Source organism: Schistocerca gregaria, chromosome 4, assembly GCF_023897955.1.
Source record: "Schistocerca gregaria isolate iqSchGreg1 chromosome 4, iqSchGreg1.2, whole genome shotgun sequence".
Taxonomy (NCBI): domain Eukaryota; kingdom Metazoa; phylum Arthropoda; class Insecta; order Orthoptera; family Acrididae; genus Schistocerca; species Schistocerca gregaria.
The window spans coordinates 740701880-740721727 of NC_064923.1; the positions used below are offsets into that span (position 1 = coordinate 740701880).

At 45.4% G+C, this 19848-nt stretch overlaps 1 protein-coding gene across 1 annotated transcript in view; it reads right to left on the reverse strand.

The window, feature by feature from the left end:
* LOC126267456 (LIM/homeobox protein Lhx9-like) overlaps positions 1-19848 on the reverse strand; it is a 461415-nt gene that overhangs the window by 272004 nt on the left and 169563 nt on the right. Inside the window, exon 2 of the mRNA XM_049972725.1 lies at positions 8980-9419. Within this exon, the coding sequence (XP_049828682.1) occupies positions 8980-9419 (440 nt within the window). The remainder of the gene's footprint in view (positions 1-8979; positions 9420-19848) is intronic.

Sequence of the window (19848 nt, forward strand, 5' to 3'; positions counted from 1 at the left end):
GTGCAAATGCACACCGAATTGTTTTGGTTTTTCATCACTAAACAACATAGTAAATTTTGTGTCCGTATACAGTAGACCTTAAAGGGACATACACAACGTAAGTTTCACTGTGGACTTTATCAGTGTGACACCATGTCTGTGCGATTAACTTTACAATTATTCCGGATAACAGAACAAATTAGACAGGTCGTCCGCCGTCTGGAAAAGACACTCGCTTTTTGCGACGAAAACTGTGCAGTTCTCTACGATAACCGCACAGTTTGCACAGACTTGTCGTTACCAGTCATTTGAACTTCCGCCTGTTGGCATCAACGTGACCTCCCTCTAAAAAAAAAAAAAAAAAAAAAAAAAAAAAAAAGAGAGAGAGAGAGAGAGAGAGAGAGAGAGAGAGAGAGAGAGAGAGAGAGAGATGGTGTTTTACTTTCTATTGAAGGCTGCTGGAATCTTCTGAAACTTTCGGGTATAACTTCTGCTACTCATACTGCGTGAAAAGTAGGAAAAGCACCCATGTGCGAAGTTTTGATACAAGAAACTGATATTCCTGAAGCCTGACTTGACTGATGGTAGTGAAATGAAGGAAACAAACGATCTACGAATCGCTCTTCGAAAAGAATTATGAAGACGCAACGTAGCTGCAACCACGCAAGGAACTTAAGCTCTTTTTCTATCACCAGTCGGCTCTTTATCCCGAGGAACATTGGCAGAATGACAGAATTGAGGGAAAAATGACTGTAGCTTGTGAGATTTCAGTTCTGGCAACTACAGATTTTGACTTGCACGGATAACAGGGCAGCCGGACTTCAGACTGTAGGCTCCTTAACGCGACGCTGTTAATTCGGAGAAAGCAACAAGCAAGCATCATCCCCATTTTTTCTCTAATCGTTTCAGTTTAGCAAGAAGTTAAATCGTCCCATCTATAGATATAGTATGAATATGGGAAATGCAAAAACGGAAGACGGGTTTTTAAAATGCGGGTTTTTACTAATTTCTTCTACAAATTTAGTTAAGTATATAGACCTATGGGACCGCAGTTTGCTCTAAGCACTACGGGTCTTAATATCTGAGGTTATCAGTCCCATAGATTTAGAACTACTTACACCTAACTAACCTAAGGGCATCACACACATCCATGCCCGATGAAGGATTCGAACCTGCGACCGTAGCAGTCGCGCGATTCCAGACTGAAGCGCCTAGGACCGCTCGGCCACAACGGCCGGCCGGCTTCCAGGACTTTCAGCCACTCTCAGAGTAAAATTAACAACAGATATGTCAAATCTACTTGATTACTTGCATTTACACCTGTGAGGAGTAAACTAAAAGTCAAGGAAATCACAAATCTCTAAATGATGAGTAATAAATCAAGTGAGATAACGAAGTGTTACATAGTTCTCTGTCCCTAAAATGTAAGGAGCAAATTCAGATCAAAATGTGAAATAAAGCCCTTTCCTTTAGTTTATATGTGAACTTAAAATAATGTTTAGTCATATCTGAACATTCAACAGTGCGGCATACTTAATTTTCCGCAAACCGTAAATTAAAAACTAATGATTGGCCGTCATCAATATACATTTTCGTGTCTGCCAGTACGACATACTGTAGTACTGTACAACTGCATAATAAAGGATTTTCGCAATCTGCTAGAAAAAAAAAATAATCGTGTTGAGGAAGAGGTATCAAAGTCATAGAAAATATTTGTCTGTAATCGTACAATGCAACCCTGAAATCCAGTTTAAAGTAATCGTAGAGAATATCATGATTAACCGGCTACGCTGTTCAACAGAGTATGAGTGATACCCGCTGGTAGTAAATGCCGTGTATCGAGGGCGTCCCGTCGGGTAGACCGTTCGCCTGGAATTTCGATTTGACGCCACTTCGGCGACTTGCTCGTCGATGGGGATGAAATGAGGATGATTAGAACAACACAACACCCAGTCCCTGATCGGAAAAAATCTCCGACCCAGCCGGGAATTGAACCCGAGCCCTTTGGATTGACAGTCTGTCGCGCTGACCACTCAGCTACCGGAGGCGGACGCCCGCTGCTAGTAGAATACCCTGGAAAAATGACGTCAGTCAATCACAACCTTGTGGTCCATTACTACATCAGCAAATGATTCATACAGGTCCTGATGATAAGAGGTACTGATTTAGACAGCAGTCGTTTCAAGATTTATATTTTCTTGTACTTTTGTCACCGAATTTTAGTGGAAAACAATATTATGTAAATCATAGAAATTTTGCTGAAATTATACTTTTCTATTGTTTTTGATAAAAACATGACGTTAGGCATGGAACTGTAGAGCAGGCGGTACGGTGAAAAAGATCACGAAATTTGTTTAGGGGAGAAAAGCTTGTTAAGAATCTCCGTAAATGAAAAATAACATGTAACTCCGTACCCCCGATATCTAATCACATCAAACTTCTTACAATACATTTCAGCTATCATCTTAAAGTCGACTCCATTAATGACCCTTTTGGGAATAGTATTTGATTCATGCGCCACTTCCAAAAACCAATCCGAGGAAAGACAATGAACGAGAAAGACTTTAAAACGAACAAACCTGCTGTTTGACGACCGCGAGTGATTCAAGAGGATTCTCAAATTACGGAACAGGAAGAGAAATATGACTCTTACGAATCTCGTTACTGCTGGTGCAGCGAGCGCTTTTATGTATTCTGCCCGTTTACTCTCAAACGTGTAATACTTACAGAAATCAGGTATTCTCGGATACGGTTACCATAATAAACAGCGGCAGGCATGTTTACTTTAATAGCGACCTAATAATCACAATTTATTTTACATTGTAGATTAATCAATTTAATTTTGAAATTCCCATCAGATGCGGCAGGCCGCAGCCGCCGCGCCGTAGCGCACTTCGTGCGTAACGCGGGGCATTTCCCGATCGCCTCCGAATCGATAGGAGGAACTGGTTCTTCCCTATCCCATTAACGAGCACTCTGAATTCAGATTAATCTAACAGCTACTCGACCGGCGTATTAACATACGATTATTATAATTGTGATTATTACTGACGCGGCGATTATGGTAATTTTGACAGACGACGTGGCATGAGGAGGAAGTCATCCCGTCCGTGTTCTCTGTGACGTAACGGGAATCTCTGGCTTCGCGACCTTGAAGAGGCCGACCCGCCTTCCCAAGAAGCGGGCCGCTACTTGATTTCCGCTGGGAAGTGATTACACGTAGAGGCCTTCAGTTGTTCCCGAAGCTAGGTCGCTGTATTTTTAATTTCTTCTGGTTACGTCGTGTCCTCCTTCCTAGTGGACATAAATGATGACGTTCCTGGTCCTGTCTCAGTAAAACTAAGTCGGTATAACATTCCGGAAACAATTACGCAGAGAAAGTGGGTGTGTTTTGCAATACCTTTCAGCTAAAAATTCTGTATCGTGGTACAATTTGTGTCTTTTATTTTAGGATGCATATTAGTGCATATACGTCTGTAGCATTTCTTTCGTACACAGTTCGGAAAGTTTAAGTTCACGCTCTATGAAACGCCCTGTACTTCAGACACAACACTCGCATTTGGGAGAACGGAGCATCAGATCCCCAAACAGACGTCCAAGTTTAGGTTTCGCGTTGCTTGACAAACGGTAAATTCCGGCATGATTTCCTTTCAAATTCTAGTTGTGTTCTGCCCTCAAAGGGGCGTTAAATCCCAATTTCCCTTCGTTCTTCCATGAGAAGAATATCTGTTGATTAAGGTCTAGAAGGCTTCGAATAATCACACACACACACACACACACACACATCTGTAAAAGAAGTAACTCGGCGGATAGATAGTAGACAGGATCTGACATCTGAGACTACTGTCGGAGGCTTTAGTGACCTCAGGTAGCGTCGTTACCCATCACAAACCGAATGGTCATAAGTTCACGTTCCGCTTCTGAAGCGAGTAAGTTGTACAATGAAGATACAGCTGTGTGTGTGTGTGTGTGTGTGTGTGTGTGTGTGTGTGTGTGTGTGTGTGTGTGTGTGTGCGCGCGTGTGCGCGTGTGTGCGTGTGTGTGTGCGCGCGCGCAAAACTACATAAATGAATGTAGTATTAGCGTGTAAAGCACATCTGTGGTTAGCAACACTTTCACGCCCTTTAGTTAAAAAGGTTTCAAATTGCTCTGAGCACTATGGGTCTTAACGGCTGAGGTCATCAGTCCCCTGGAACTACTTAAACCTAACTAACTTAAAGACATCACACACATCCATGCCCGAGACAGGATTCGAACCTGCGACCCTAGCAGTCACGCGGTCCCCGGCTGAAGCGTCTGGAACCGCTCGGCAACAACGACAGGCACCCTTTAGTTCACTGTGGACTGAACTTCAGAAATGGTTTGTGCCATTGGCAAGCCCTCGTATGTGCAAGCGGGTCCTAGCAAATACCAGGAAAAGCAAAAAAAAACGTCCACTATTTACGTAAGTCAAGAGTAAAAGCACCTTCCCTTCCAGTGGAACACAGCAGCACCGGCTGAAAATGTTCGGACATAAGTTGCTCTCCGACTTCCTGACTGTGTCAGACGTGTCGTCGATAACACAAAAGACAAAGTACCAAATCTGATTTTATACAGATACCGACAAGAATCGATAGCGGTCACGAACCACGAAAAAGAGAATTTCAGCTTTACATGAGCAGACGTGCCTATGAGCATTTTAATCAACATATTGAAAAGTAGCATACGATTGCAAGGACGGGATGAAGAGCTGTGGTTGTCGGTCGTCGGCTTGATGGAAAATTCAAAGACACTCATCATCATGCACACTTTGTGAAGGAAGATTCTTCCACTATCGCCTTTCCTATCTTCTGTTTTCGTTCTTCCTAAAAATATAGTGATGGTTTATAATTCTATTTTCCAATATTTTGTCAAAATGTCTCTGATCACTATGGGACTTAACCTCTGAGGTCATCAGTCCCCTAGAACTTAGAACTACTTAAAGCTAACTAACCTAAGGACATCACACACATCCATACCCGAGGCAGGATTCGAACCTGCGACCGTAGCAGCAGCAGCGCTGTTCCGGACTGAAGCGCCTAGAACCGCTCTGCCACAACGGCCGGCTGATATTGTGTTCATTTCAAAAAAGTTTATTATCTTTTGTCTATTCATCTTAAACGAAAGAATGTTGATTACTTTAGAAAAAGTTTTCCGAATTTATAATATGTCTTTAAGTTACGATATGTCATAACCTCTTCTCTGTCTTCATAAATTCCTGTCTTCCATTCCTAAATCGCTAATTTTAAGATTTTCGTTTCTTAATTTCTTTTAAGTTTATAAGTATGTAAAGCTGCAATATTATTAATCCTTACTAAAAGTAAGATATAATAAATAAGTATCACATTCTGTACGTGTACAACTTCGTATTGTGAAAGTGCGAAACTTCTTAGTAACAAGGTGGCAAGTCCTTTGTGAATAGCAGCAACCAAATAAATAAATAAATAGATAAATAAATAATTGTACAACGCCTTCCATCTGTATTGGGGATGGTGATCGAGGAGCGAGCGTTTATACCGAAGGCATGTAATACGCTGAACTTCTGACAAGAAAAGTCTGGTATGAACTGCACCAGTGTTGTCACCACTTTTTACCAAACACAAGAATGAAACATTTCCTCGGATTTGGTTTTGCCTTGAGGAGAGTCAATTCTCTGACTTGCAGGTGTATGTCTCAACTTTTCCTCTGCGCATCTCACGTCGATATAGTTTCTCTCTTGCGCAGTGAAGCTGCAAATGTGAAACATTTGGACACTAAGATGCGGCAGCTGAATGACCCTTGGCAGTGTGCGCTTCCACGAATTCCGTCACGGCGGCACGGGACAGTCATGTTAACGGCCGCGGCGGAATCCCCTCGCGAGCGACCTGCAAGCGTGCAGGTGATAAAGGAGCGCTGCTCCGTAATAACCGTAACTCGCGACCGCAGCCACAGTGAAAGAGAGAGAGAGAGAGAGAGAGAGAGAGAGAGAGAGAGCGGCGCCTCGAGACAATGCCGATCAGAGGGCGCTGGCGGACCGGCCCGTGCTGTGCTGCGCTAGCCGAGCCGCTTCTTGCGGCGTCCGCCGCAGCCACAGCGGCCGTCGATCCGGCTCGGTAATAACAAGGCGGGCGTTTGTCGGCTCGGCGCATTATGGAAAAACAAACACGATGGCGATAGCATCGCGCGGACAATGGGCCCCCCGGGGGCCGCCACGCGGGCTGCAGAAGGATCGGCATAGCGGGCGGCGTGGGAGGGGGGTGATGGACATAGCGACGGCGCGCGCGCCCTCCCCACACACGGCGCCGTTTCCCTCCATTTAACACGCTATCTCCGCGGACGGACGAGGAAGAGCGAGTGCGGCGCGCGCATGCGAGATCTCCGTCCGGCGGGCCGGTGCCTGGAAACGGGCCTGGCGCGTCCGCGATCCTGCTCCCCTGATACCGCTTCATCGCGATTGCTAAAAATGTACTGCGCGCCCGCGGACGGCCCCGCGCGGCCAATCTATCTCTCTGTTTGTTGTTACAGCCTCGGGCTGTCTGCCCCGTGCCGTGTCGGGTCTCGTCCGTCATTAAATTCGGCGACTGTCGGCTGATACCTATCGTGCATAAGGTTCCACTCCATTTCCAGTTAAAACACTTAATCTGCTACTTACCTCTCAATCCAATATAAAGTTAATCCGTCCCTCGAAATAATGGAACGCTATAGTGAACGCTCCTGACTAAGCAAAATCATTTAATATTTTTATTCAGTCATGATTGTTAGTCAATACGAAAATGTTCACGACACTAGCTTCAGCGAGCGTTTGTCATCAACAAATGCGATATGAATATCCACGGAAACATTCGCTCAAAACTAAAAAAAACCTTTTTTAAACTACCACGCTGGTGGCCGATCGGTTGTAGGCGCGCTTCATTCCGGAACCGCGCGACTGCTACGGTCGCAGGTTCGAATCCTGCCTCGGGAATGGATCTGTGTGACGTCCTTAGGTTAGTTAGGTTTAAGTAGTTGTAAGTTCTAGGGGACTGATGACCTCAGATGTTAAGTCCCATAGTGCTCAGAGCCATTTGAACCACTTTGAACCAAATCGATATTTTTCGATGACAATGACTTCCTGCAAACAGTGGTGTCAAGTTTTTTGTAAGAATTAGTGACACAGACAAAGTGGCCCCCAGGATAGCCGAGAGCGCTAACATACTGCTTCCTGGACTCGGGTATGTTCCCTAAAACTAACATTGCCAAATCCGTTGTAACCACACCGACACTGCGATCACAGCGGGACTATGGCGTGAGCGAAAGAAAGAAGTGACACAGACAAAATAATAAAAATAAATGAAAATAGTTTTTTTTGTAGGCAAATTGGAACTCGTGATATGCGGACAACACTATACCACCAAAATCAGTTTGTCTGCTACTGATATGAGGATCAGCCGAGACAGCTGCTAAAACACCTTCTTGGGCATCATCATTCGTTGCAGGTCGTGGTTGACGTTTCACATGTAGCTGATCACTTCGTGTTCCCTTAAATAACGTAACTATTCGGTGAACGGTCCGGGCACTTGGATGATGTCGTCCAGGATACCGAGCAGCGTACATAGCACACCCCTGTTGGGCATTTTGATCTCAATACCCATACATCAACAAGATATTTACCTTTTCCGCAATTGGTAAACGGTCCATTTTAATACGGCTAATGTATCACGAAGCAAATACCGTCCGCACTGACGGAATATTACGTGATACCACATACTTACACGTTTGAGTCTATTACAGCGCCATCTATCACAAAGCGAAAAAAGTGGCCCAACTAAAACATTCATATTTCTTTACGTACTACGCGAATATGTAATAAAAAAATGGGAGTTCTTATTTTTTAAAAAAACGCAGTTAATATCCGTTTGACCTATGGCAGCGCCATCTAGCGGGCCAACTATAGCGCCATCTGGTTTCCCCCTTCAAGCTAGAGGCCTTTCGCTCTTTGTAGTTTTTTCGTTTGATGCTTATTTCGTGATATATTTGGCCTGGTCACTATCAATGGACCAGCCTGTACATTCGTGACTTCAGCATTTAAGAACACGGAGGCGACGCTAGCGTAAATGAAGTTCTTAATCTCGCTATCAAGCGAAAGGAAATTTTTTTTCTGCGGAAACTTTTAAATTTAAATTGTAACGATCCAATTTCTGAAGACGTAGATGCATTCATAATGGAATTAGTGACGAATTACTGATCGAACCATCTGTTATTAGTTTCGTATCATTGTCGATACTTTTGTAATCGGGCAGGTAGTAAGTACCGGGTGATCAAAATGTCAGTATAAATTTGAGAACTGAATAAATCACGCAATAATGTAGATAGAAAGGTACAAATTGACACACATTCTTGGAATGGCATGGGGTTTTATTTGAACCACCTCATGTTGCTACACGCGTGAAAGATTTCCTGAGCGCGTCGTTTGGTGGTGATTGTGTGCTCAGCCGCCACTTTCATCACGCTTGGTCTCCCAGGTCCCCAGACCCCAGCCCGTGCGATTATTTGCTTTGGGTTACCTGAAGTTGCAAGTGTATCGTGATCGACCGACATCTCTAGGGGTGCTGCAAAAAAAAACATCCGACGCCAATGCCTCACCATAACTCCGGACATGCTTCACAGTGCTTCACAGTGCTTCACATTATTCCTCGACTGCAGCTATTGTTGAGGAATGATGGTGTACATATTGAGCATTTCCTGTAAAGAACATCATCATTGTTTTGTCGTAATTTCTTATGCTAATTATTGCTATTCTGATTTGTTCTAACAGAACCCCATGTCATGCCAAGCATGTAAGTCAATCTGTATCTCTCTATCTACATTATTCCGTGATTTACTCAGCTTTCAAATTTATACTGAATTCTTGATCACCCGGTAGATCATACAACACTGGCGGTAACCTGTTCTAGAGCATCCCAGACGATGTGAGAAACGGGAATGGCGACCCCCTCTTCCCTCGACGGCGCCGCTTGTAAGTACCTGTGGTAGTCCTTCTTGCAGTAGATGGAGCCGTCCTTGGCGAAGCAGGTGCCCTCACCGTCGAGCGGCCTGCGGCAGGCGTAGCATATGAGGCAGTTGGCGTGCCACCGCCGGTCTACGGCCAGCAGGTAGTAGCGGTCGCAGATGCGCCTGCCGCAGCCGGCGCACACCACCGCGTCCGCCTGCGACGTCGCCGGCGGCGGCTGCGGCGCCTGCGCCGGCGGCTGCGGGGGCGGCGTCGACGACGCGTCATCCAGGCCGCGCCGGCCGGCGCTCAGCTGCGACGCCGCCGACGACGAGGAGGGCGTGCTGCAGCCGCTGCTGCTCGCCTCGGCGTCGCCCATCGAGGACGAGTCGCACGAGGTGAGGGGCAGGTTGGGCGACAGATCGCGCGACGGGTCGTACGCTGCGCCGGCCGCCTGCTGCTGGTGCTGCTGCTGCTGCAACACGCCAAGCGCGGAGCGCCACGTCACACCTCTGCCTCGTTACGACGGCGGTACTCGTTGAAGTCTTCAATGTGCAAGGTTACTAGCAAATTGAGCCGTGCGTGGCTCACGTTCCCGCCATTATGTATTTTACACCCTGTTTTCAACGTACTTGCGCCGGCCGGAGTGGTCGTGCGGTTCTAGGCGCTACAGTCTGGAACAGAGCGATCGCTATGGTCGCAGGTTCGAATCCTGCCTCGGGCATGGATGTGTGTGATGTCCTTAGGTTAGTTAGGTTTAATTACACTCCTGGAAATGGAAAAAAGAACACATTGACACCGGTGTGTCAGACCCACCATACTTGCTCCGGACACTGCGAGAGGGCTGTACAAGCAATGATCACACACACGGCACAGCGGACACACCAGGAACCGCGGTGTTGGCCGTAGAATGGCGCTAGCTGCGCAGCATTTGTGCACCGCCGCCGTCAGTGTCAGCCAGTTTGCCGTGGCATACGGAGCTCCGTCGCAGTCTTTAACACTGGTAGCATGCCGCGACAGTGTGGACGTGAACCGTATGTGCAGTTGACGGACTTTGAGCGAGGGCGTATAGTGGGCATGCGGGAGGCAGGGTGAACGTACCGCCGAATTGCTCAACACATGGGGCGTGAGGTCTCCACAGTACATCGATGTTGTCGCCAGTGGTCGGCGGAAGGTGCACGTGCCCATCGCCCTGGGACCAGACCGCAGCGACGCACGGATGCACGCCAAGACCGTAGGATCCTACGCAGTGCCGTAGGAGACCGCACCGCCACTTCCCAGCAAATTAGGGACACTGTTGCTCCTGGGGTATCGGCGAGGACCATTCGCAACCGTCTCCATGAAGCTGGGCTACGGTCCCGCACACCGTTAGGCCGTCTTCCGCTCACGCCCCAACATCGTGCAGCCCGCCTCCAGTGGTGTCGCGACAGGCGTGAATGGAGGGACGAATGGAGACGTGTCGTCTTCAGCGATGAGAGTCGCTTCTGCCTTGGTGCCAATGATGGTCGTATGCGTGTTTGGCGCCGTGCAGGTGAGCGCCACAATCAGGACTGCATACGACCGAGGCACACAGGGCCAACACCCGGCATCATGGTGTGGGGAGCGATCTCCTGCAATGGCCGTACACCTCTGGAGATCGTCGAGGGGACACTGAATAGTGCACGGTACATCCAAACCGTCATCGAACCCATCGTTCTACCATTCCTAGACCGGCAAGGGAACTTGCTGTTCCAACAGGACAATGCACGTCCGCATGTATCCCGTGCCACCCAACGTGCTCTAGAAGGTGTAAGTCAACTACCCTGGCCAGCAAGATCTCCGGATCTGTCCCCCATTGAGCATGTTTGGGACTGGAGGAAGCGTCGTCTCACGCGGTCTGCACGTCCAGCACGAACGCTGGTCCAACTGAGGCGCCAGCTGGAAATGGCATGGCAAGCCGTTCCACAGGACTACATCCAGAATCTCTACGATCTTCTCCATGGGAGAATAGCAGCCTGCATTGCTGCGAAAGGTGGATATACACTGTACTAGTGCCGACATTGTGCATGCTCTGTTGCCTGTGTCTATGTGCCTGTGGTTCTGTCAGTGTGATCATGTGATGTATCTGACCCCAGGAATGTGTCAATAAAGTTTCCCCTTCCTGGGACAATGAATTCACGGTGTTCTTATTTCAATTTCCAGGAGTGTAGTTCTAACTTCTAGGTGACTGATGACCTCAGAAGTTAAGTCGCATACAGCTCAGAGCTATTTGAACCATATTTGTAATACGGTACTAGTGCAGCTGGGTTGGAGCAGTGAGGTTTGCGTCGACATGGCTCGCCCGAGCATTGCCGCCACGCATCGCTTGAGCCGGGCCACGGTCTTGGTGCATCGTCGGTCAGTCGTCCTAGCTCCCTGATCTATCACGAGCCGGCTGTGTCTGTCTCCATCGACTCCCGATTTGCCTTCGTGCGTGCTTAGTTACTGTTGGGTATCGTTCAGGTCTTCGTGCAAGGTTGTCAGGTTGTGTGTGTGTAGTTGCTGTTGTTTCCACTGACGACTATTTTAGATGATGTCGGCATTCTACGGGCAGTCGGTCGGTTGCTGCGGACCAGGAAAGTTATCTCCACGCGGTGCAGTCGGCTGGGTCCGCTGGCGGTACCAGCGCAGTGTCGGAGCGTGTGGGGAGCTGTCCGATCTTCGTGGTTCACCGACCCAGGACGCCAAAGTTGGGGTAGTTGTTACAACTACCCAAGCCACGTCCATTCATGTTGTGTGGTTCGTTTCGGTGGTACGCTGTTGGGGACGTTTTCCTCTGAGCAACACCGCGTGTTCCTATTGCTGAAATTTAGCCGCCATGCGGTGCAATTAACTATATTTGCTGACTACAATTCAAGTACACCAGCGGAATTTTCTGCCTAGTCGCCGTTAGTGTTTGGGGTACCCGCCCTGGCCACCGACGTAAATTCAGGCAGTGTTCCTTTGGTTCAAGTTAACTATATTACCGTATTTCATATTCAAGTGTACCAGCGGAATTTTCTGCCTTGTGGCCGTTAGTGGTCCGGTTACCTGCCCTGAGCACTAACGTAATTTAAAGCAGAGTCCTTTCCTCACTTGTTGTTGCTGTCCAACATGGCATGTAGTTTGAACAGCTAATACATATGTCATTGTGGATAATCACGTTCGTAACCTTTTGTGTTTGAGTTCTCATGTACCGATTGGTGGCAAGCAAGTCGTTTTGTCGGTCGGTCCGTGACTGTCCCCTGGTTTGGTTCCGACGGATCAAGTGTAGTTGGGCTCACCACTTGTCTCATCGAAGTGAACAAGGGCAGAGCGAGGTGTTTAATTGTCTGTTTATAATATATCACAGCCAATGATTTCAAAAAACTCTGTTAAAAATTCTTTAAAAACATACACACTGCGATCTTCTGCCTTTGAAAGGTTATGGCAACTTACTTTAAAACCTTGAACATTTTATTGTGGGCCGTCAGCCGTTTGTGTTGCATCTTGTTTCTGTTTGTCTGTTCACCCTTGCCTTGAGGCTCTCAGCCTGTATATATATATATATATATATATATATATATATATATATATATATATATATATATATATATATATGTTAATTATTTTATTTGCAATTGTAACTGCATGTTTTTACCACTTGAGATTTATCTTGTTACTTTAAGATTTATTGTTTGGAGATGTTACTAATTACAATAAATTACAATTTTGAGTGAACGTGACCGGCACCGCATTTGGCCCTTTCCACAATCCTAATCACCTGTTCAGCCCAGCGGGTTTAGCGGGCGGTTCACAGATTACGAGCTTTTTTTTCCCTTACTTCTACCTTGAAGTAAGAATAGAAACCCAGAAAAAAATAGGGTCGCGAATACTCACCGCTGAGAAACGCTGCTGCACGCAGTTACAAACGGGAGTAGAGCTTCACGCACGAGTCAGTACTTCGATGGCATGAACGCTTCTGCACAAGGGTGACCATTGACAAAAAGAAAAAAAAAAGGTAAGTGTAGAAAAAGCTGTTACTTCAGATATGTTGAGACTCATCTCTCCTTTTGTTCCTTGTCCACATTAATCTTGATCGCTTTCCTCAGGGTTCATGCTCTCTAAAGGAAAGGCGAACAGGTGATCGACCGCCCCCGTTTATCTTAATACTCCTCTCCACTCTGGCACAATAACAGAGCATCACAGAGGATCAAAAATACTACGCTCTTTGAAACAGACTAAGAAATTCGTATTTCATGGCAGACTTGTCATATCAGCCGAAATGGATCTAATTTCACGTATATGTGGTATCAAAACTAGAGACTCCAGATGAGATGTATTTCAAACTGATAGAGACGGGAGGAATTATGACAATTGTTAGACGTCCCTCTTGGATTATGGAAAGATAGAGAAAATGGAAACGTACTTTCGAGAGAATCATTCTGGGATTTGCGTTAATCCTTTCAGGAAATTACTGGAAACGTAATACTGAATGCCTAGATAGGAAATGAATTTCTATTCATCCGAATACGATTGCACATTAGCGATATACAAGGATGTTCTGATATACTCTCACCAATCGTTAGCTGTTATGGTGAAAATTTAACCATGAGTATTAGGAGAAAGAGCAATTGTCCTTGTCTGTTTTGGACACCTGTGCTTGGTTTCATAGGAACTAATGGAGACATTCAACGTTACTTCATTTTAACTTATCTTGTGCACGATAGAAACAAGTAATATTTTGTTTATTACTTAACTTCCTAAACCTAAATGTAATCACAAGGACGGAAAGCGTGTAGAAGTTTTTTAAGACCATAGAGTAAAAGTTTTATGAAATTATTGAGTGGATCGCAAGGAAAGCCATAGCTCATAATTTCTTGGATTGTCAGGCTGCTTTAAATATGAAGGGAGATAACATCCATATAATTTTTATTCTTTTAATACAGGGAAGTAGTCAAAAGTAAAAACAAAGTTACAATATCATAGTTTTAAACATTCGATTTCATTGTCATATAATGAAACGCAGGTGATTTTCCAAATGCTTGATAGACTCACGTAAGTTCATGTTCGTCACAAGATGGCAAGCGTTGAAATGTGTTAGTATAGAAAATCACGTAAGTTCATGTTCGTCACAAGATGGCAAGCGTTGAAATGTGTTAGTATAGAAAATCATTAACCGTATTACGCCTCAGTGAATCCTAGAAAACGTAAGGTTATCGCTCTACCGTGAAACTGCTTCGAAATACGAGTACATGCTCCATTTGTTGGATCAAACACTCGGCTCTGTTTCCATGAATTATGAGCTGTTTTCCAGCTCGAATGGAAGTAGCACACTATTTCATTCTCTGGATGTTAAATTTTTGTTTGTTTTTCCTTCGTCTCATTAACTCCAGCTACATTTTCGCCACAAGCAACGCCTGCGATGTTCTCCACTGGCATGGCGGGGACCGGTATGCCGAATACAGGCTCGCTTGCAGCCGTACAGGAGCAGCTCGTGTTCACGTTGCTCCACGTTTTCCTGCCATGTCTTTCCTGTGCCCTTCAGGCGGATTACACCACACTCACTGCCCTCTCACGTCAGCGTTTGCTTCTGTAAATCTCTCTCTGCAAATTCACTGGGATTTTCCACGAGGCTTAAAAAATGCACTTAATTAATATAAGGTGCTGTCCAGAGTTCCGTGTACGTACAGTATGTGTAAGTATATATCTGAAATTGAGATCCAAATAACTAACGATTAAGGATAGAGAGATTCTGGGTCACCCACAGTCCAGTTTCTATTTATGACTTGGACACAGCATTGGAAAATTTCGTAATCGAATAAAATCAATTTCATTTAATCATACATTACTTTCTATAACACTATACTGAATTACGTATTTTTGTACTGTGCCTTATAGAAGGATTTATAACAAAGATGAAGAGAACAACAGGATGTCAAGAGGTTACAGGTTCCGAGTGGTTGCCTTGTCGACACAGAGGTCATTAACGTTACAACGGTTTTGTTTCTGAGGGATGTTTGTCCAAAGACAATGCCGGAATTTAGAGTTAAATGAATAATGAAAATGTAATTGTGTGGAGCTGAATAGAAAAGCGGAAAAAGTGTGGAGCTTCACAATAATTTTCTTTCCTATTTAAGACGGATGACTTGTCCAAATATCTGGGATTCATCCAACAGTTATCTGTATGTTTAGACTGATACTATTTAAGAAGCGTAGTAGCTAGCGACCTTATAAGAGTCTGCAGGTATTTGCGATGTTTGAAAGTAATAACAAGCCACCGAGCGAGAGGTCGTTCGGAAATGCAGAAGGGAACGTAAATTCCACCATAGAAGTGCATTTTTTAAGGAAAGATGTTTAATTGCTTCATCTTCATCATTCTTGCCTTGTACCGTTACCACACGGGGTCGGCACTGATATATATAGGATGAAGCAATGTTAGTGTGACAGTGATGCGCTCCCTAACGTGACCACTCCCCTCCCCCCTCCCGCTGGCCATAGTATTTCAGACCGATCTCGTGTACCCCACCTGTCCGAGTATGGAGCAAATCTCATCTTCAAGCGTGTTAAATAATTTTCAAAATGTCTGCCTATCGTATAACGGAGGCAGGACGTGGGCAACTGGTCAGTGTTTACCTAGCTGGCTGTTGGAAACTACCTAAACACCACAAACCAGATCCAAGATGAGCGGCAAGTAGTCCTTTGTCGTTGATTTGCCGAACGGATTCGATCCGGTGTCGGCGTAACTCCTCGAATCCCTTTAACGGCGCGTTAACGCAGTCTGGGCGGGTGCCTAACTACTCTCTCTCGTGAAACCCTGCATTACATCAAAATCTATTCACAACAATATATTGAAGGTGCGGCCTGCACCACTACTTCTGAAAATAAGTACACCTAGATTAAATTCTCCACAAACTGCCATATGGCCTGCACCATTACTTCTGGAAATAAGTACACCTAGATTAGGTTCTCCACAAACTGCCACATACTATTATTGTGTTCTTATAAGAAACGAATGGGGACGAGGGATGGGGGAAGGTCGGAACCTGGCAAGCAATGTACGTTTTATTAACTTTTTGGCATCGCCGAGGGCATGCTGTAAAGTAATGTCTCCGAAGTTTTTATGTCAAAATTCTTAAAGCTTTCTAAATTAAACGGACGTTATTAAAAGTTTACGTCTTTATTGTTCATGTCTACCTATTTGCAGCCCTCTGCCACTAGAGCGCTTAGAATTGTAGTGTGTAGGAAGGCGGTGTGTAACGGAACTGCCGGCCGCGGTGGTCTCGCGGTTCTAGGCGCGCAGTCCGGAACCGTGCGACTGCTACGGTCGCAGGTTCGAATCCTGCCTCGGGCATGGATGTGTGTGATGTCCTTAGGTTAGTTAGGTTGAAGTAGTTCTAAGTTCTAGGGGACTAATGACCACAGCAGTTGTGTCTCATAGTGCTCAGAGCCCCCTTTTGTAACGGAACTATGTGCGTGCATGAGAACCGGCGTGCTGTAATCGAGTTTCGAATTCGAAAGTTTGTCCACACATGGAGCAACCTCTCGTTCAGAATGACAACATCAGACTACACACAAGCGCTGGGACATTCTCAGCAGCTCGATGCCTTGGGTTCACTGTCATCCATCATCCTCCATGCAGTCCCGACATGGCCCCATCCGATTTTCATCTGCTTCCAGAACTTAAAGATCACATTCGAGGAGTTGACTTTGATAGTTATGAAGCGGTGCAACCAGGGTCGAGGTTGTGGCCCCCTCAATGAAGTCAGATATTCTACAATGAAGGCATCGTCTCTCGGTGGGACGAAGGTGTTCGTCGCCTTGGAGAATATGTTGAGAGATAAATAGACTCACTTAAAGAATAAAAGTGTAGAAAGTATTTTTTTTATTTAGAAACCTTTAAGAATTTTCGTATTAAAAACTCTGAGACATTAATTCTCAGCACGCACTCCTACGTCCAGAACCTCGAAATGCAGAATAATAGGTAATAAAATGTAACTGAATTATTCGATAATGTTCTGTCGCATTTTCATAACACGCGGAAGTTGCTAAGAATGGTTCAAATGGCTCTGAGCACTATGGGACTTAACAGCTGAAGTCACCAGTCCCCTAGACTTATTTAACTAAACTAAGGCCAGCACACACATCCATGCCCCAGGCAGGATTCGAACCTGCGAGCTTAGCAGCAGCGCGCTTCCGGACTGAAGCGTCTAGAACCGCTCGCCCATAACGAACTTGCCAAGAACATCAAGATGAAATCACAAAAAAGATTAGAAAATTAGCACGGCCTAACGTTTACATTGCACAGCCTCACTTTTAGTGTAATCTGTTCTAACGCAGTGTGTAACAACGCCCGACAACTATATGGTGCCGGCAGGACTATTCAACTGTGCCCCAATATCACGATTTTTCTGCGATTTGCTTTAAATAGTTTCAGTCAAATATCAAAACGAGTCCTTCTAGAAATACGCTGCCACGTTCCTGCTCCATTTCTGTCAAATCCGAGGTAATGCTGTTTCACGAACGACATCATCGCCGACGGGACGGTATACTCTACTACCCATCCAGATTCAAGCCAGGCAGCCTGATAACTGAGGACGCGCGATGGTGCCGCTCGTGTGGACAGCCGAGGACAAATTGCACGACCCAACTGCCACCTGTTGCTGGGAGGCGTTCAGCCAGTGATTGATGGAAGCCGTTTGCACGCACGCCCCGTGTGGCTTCACCCCAGTGGCAATCACCGTACAAGTCAATTACTTGGCGTTCGGTTTCCTTAAGTACCGTACCGGTGTCGATAAACCTGTATGCGGCACAGGTCGTAATGCGAAAGGACGGCAAACGACCACATCGCGATTTGACACCTGATCGACGACGGGGTCGCTTTTGACAGAGGTTCATTTCCCAATGCGGTCATCCTCATTCAGGCTTCTTTATATTGACTGAGAGGAATGTCGAGATAGTTATTTTGACAAAAAAAAAAAAATGGTTCAAATGGCTCTGAGCACTAAGGGACTTAACTTCTGAGGTCATCATTCCCCTAGAACTTAGAACTACTTAAACCTAACTAACCTAAGGACGTCACACTCATCCATGCCCGAGGCAGGATTCGAACCGGCGGCTGTAGCAGCAGCGCGGTTCCGGACTGAAGCGCCTAGAACCGTGAAACCACCGCGGCCGGCAGACAAGAGAATGGCCAATTTACTTCTCATCCTTATATAACATGAGTTTGAGCTCCATCTGTGCAAAATGAAGAACGATCTGCAGAGAATCGACGGTAGGTCAAGAACTAGCGCTTGCCCGTGAACGTAAGTACGTATAACCTATTGCGCGTAAATAGGCGAAGTCAGCCATTACTGCCCCCTCAAGCTATTGGCGAAAAAGGTACCGGCAACGAACGCAAAATACCTAGGAGTAACCATCTGGAGTGAGATAACTGTAATGACTATATAAAAGAAAATTTATAAAGACAAATATCCAGGCTGGAATTCCTAAGAAGCTGCGGAAGTAGTGCTTACAAAACAGTTTTTCGACCGATTATCAAGTACTGTTCATTAGTATCGGACACGTACCAATTAAGAGTAACAGATGAGACTGAGAAGATTCAGCATTGCAGAGAACATTGCAGAACGGCAGACTCCAGTCGCAGACGCTACAGGAAAGGCTCTGGAGAAGGTTACTAGGTTACTCTTAGAATTCCGAGAAAATACGTTTGAATAAGAATTGTGCAACATATTAACTTCCTGCTACACACGTCTCCCGAAATGACCACGACGAGAGAAAATCAGAGAAATTAGAGCTCAAGGGAAGTTTATGTATAGTCTTTTTTCCCACGATTAGAGAATGAAACAAAGAAGGGGGAAAATATTAGGGGCACCGAAGGTACCCCCGTCCACCAGAAGGTGGACGAGGGTTTAACGAGGTATCTTTCTCGTTAAACCCTTATTACTCTTCCTTTAGAAAAGGTACTCAGGTCATGATGGTGGGGAACGTAAGTGGCCGTGATCTTTCGAAAGCAACCGATCTGGTATTTTTCTGAATTGATTTAGGGGAAACCACTACACCCTACATCTAGATGGTCGCATGGCTGTCAGAACCCTGTTTATCACACATGTTCGACCAGTGCACTGACGATTGAGACATCTTGCCCGGTAGAGAAATTCGGACCTCGTAAAATGATGTAAAGGGAGTCATTCAAGGAGTTAATGAAAGGACTTCTCATGATATCTCTGGTGTGTCTAAGATTCTGACTGGTAGTACACTGTACGATGTTATCTCTTCTAATTTACTCCGAAACTGGCTGAAATTACGAAACGTCAAACCAAAGTGTCGACAGTTATTACAAGTGGTATTACTCAGTTACATACAGTGACAAAGACCACGTAGAGTAGTGACTGGGACGTTTGTTGATCGTATAAGAATAAGACGCGGTCTGCAACCCAGAAGAGTTTTATGGAAACTGACACGGGCTGCGAAAGCTTACGAACGGACACAGTATACGACTGCCCACAATCAACGTCCACAAACTGAGTGAATATTCAACATGTTGCATGAAAAGTAACATCCAATTCTTTGTAGATATTGTTCCACAATTAGACACAGCAAAGTCAAATTCCATCTTTCGAATAGCAATGGCGATAACACCAACCACCGACTAAAAGCCTGAAGAATACTATGAGTGTTCTCTAAGAGCAATTTACTTCATTTGTGACAGAGTTAGACCCTGAAAAACACGGGGGAATAATTAGTAATCTTTAGATTTGATGCTTTTCTATGTGGATATCAAGGAAAAATTTTTCTTCCCGGTAGCTTTATCCGGATCACACACATTTTCATAAGAGCAACTAATTGGGCAACAGTATCAAATAAGATGAAACAGTATAACTTTTCCATTCATTTGTCGCTCCTCTGCTGGGCAGCTAATAAACTGA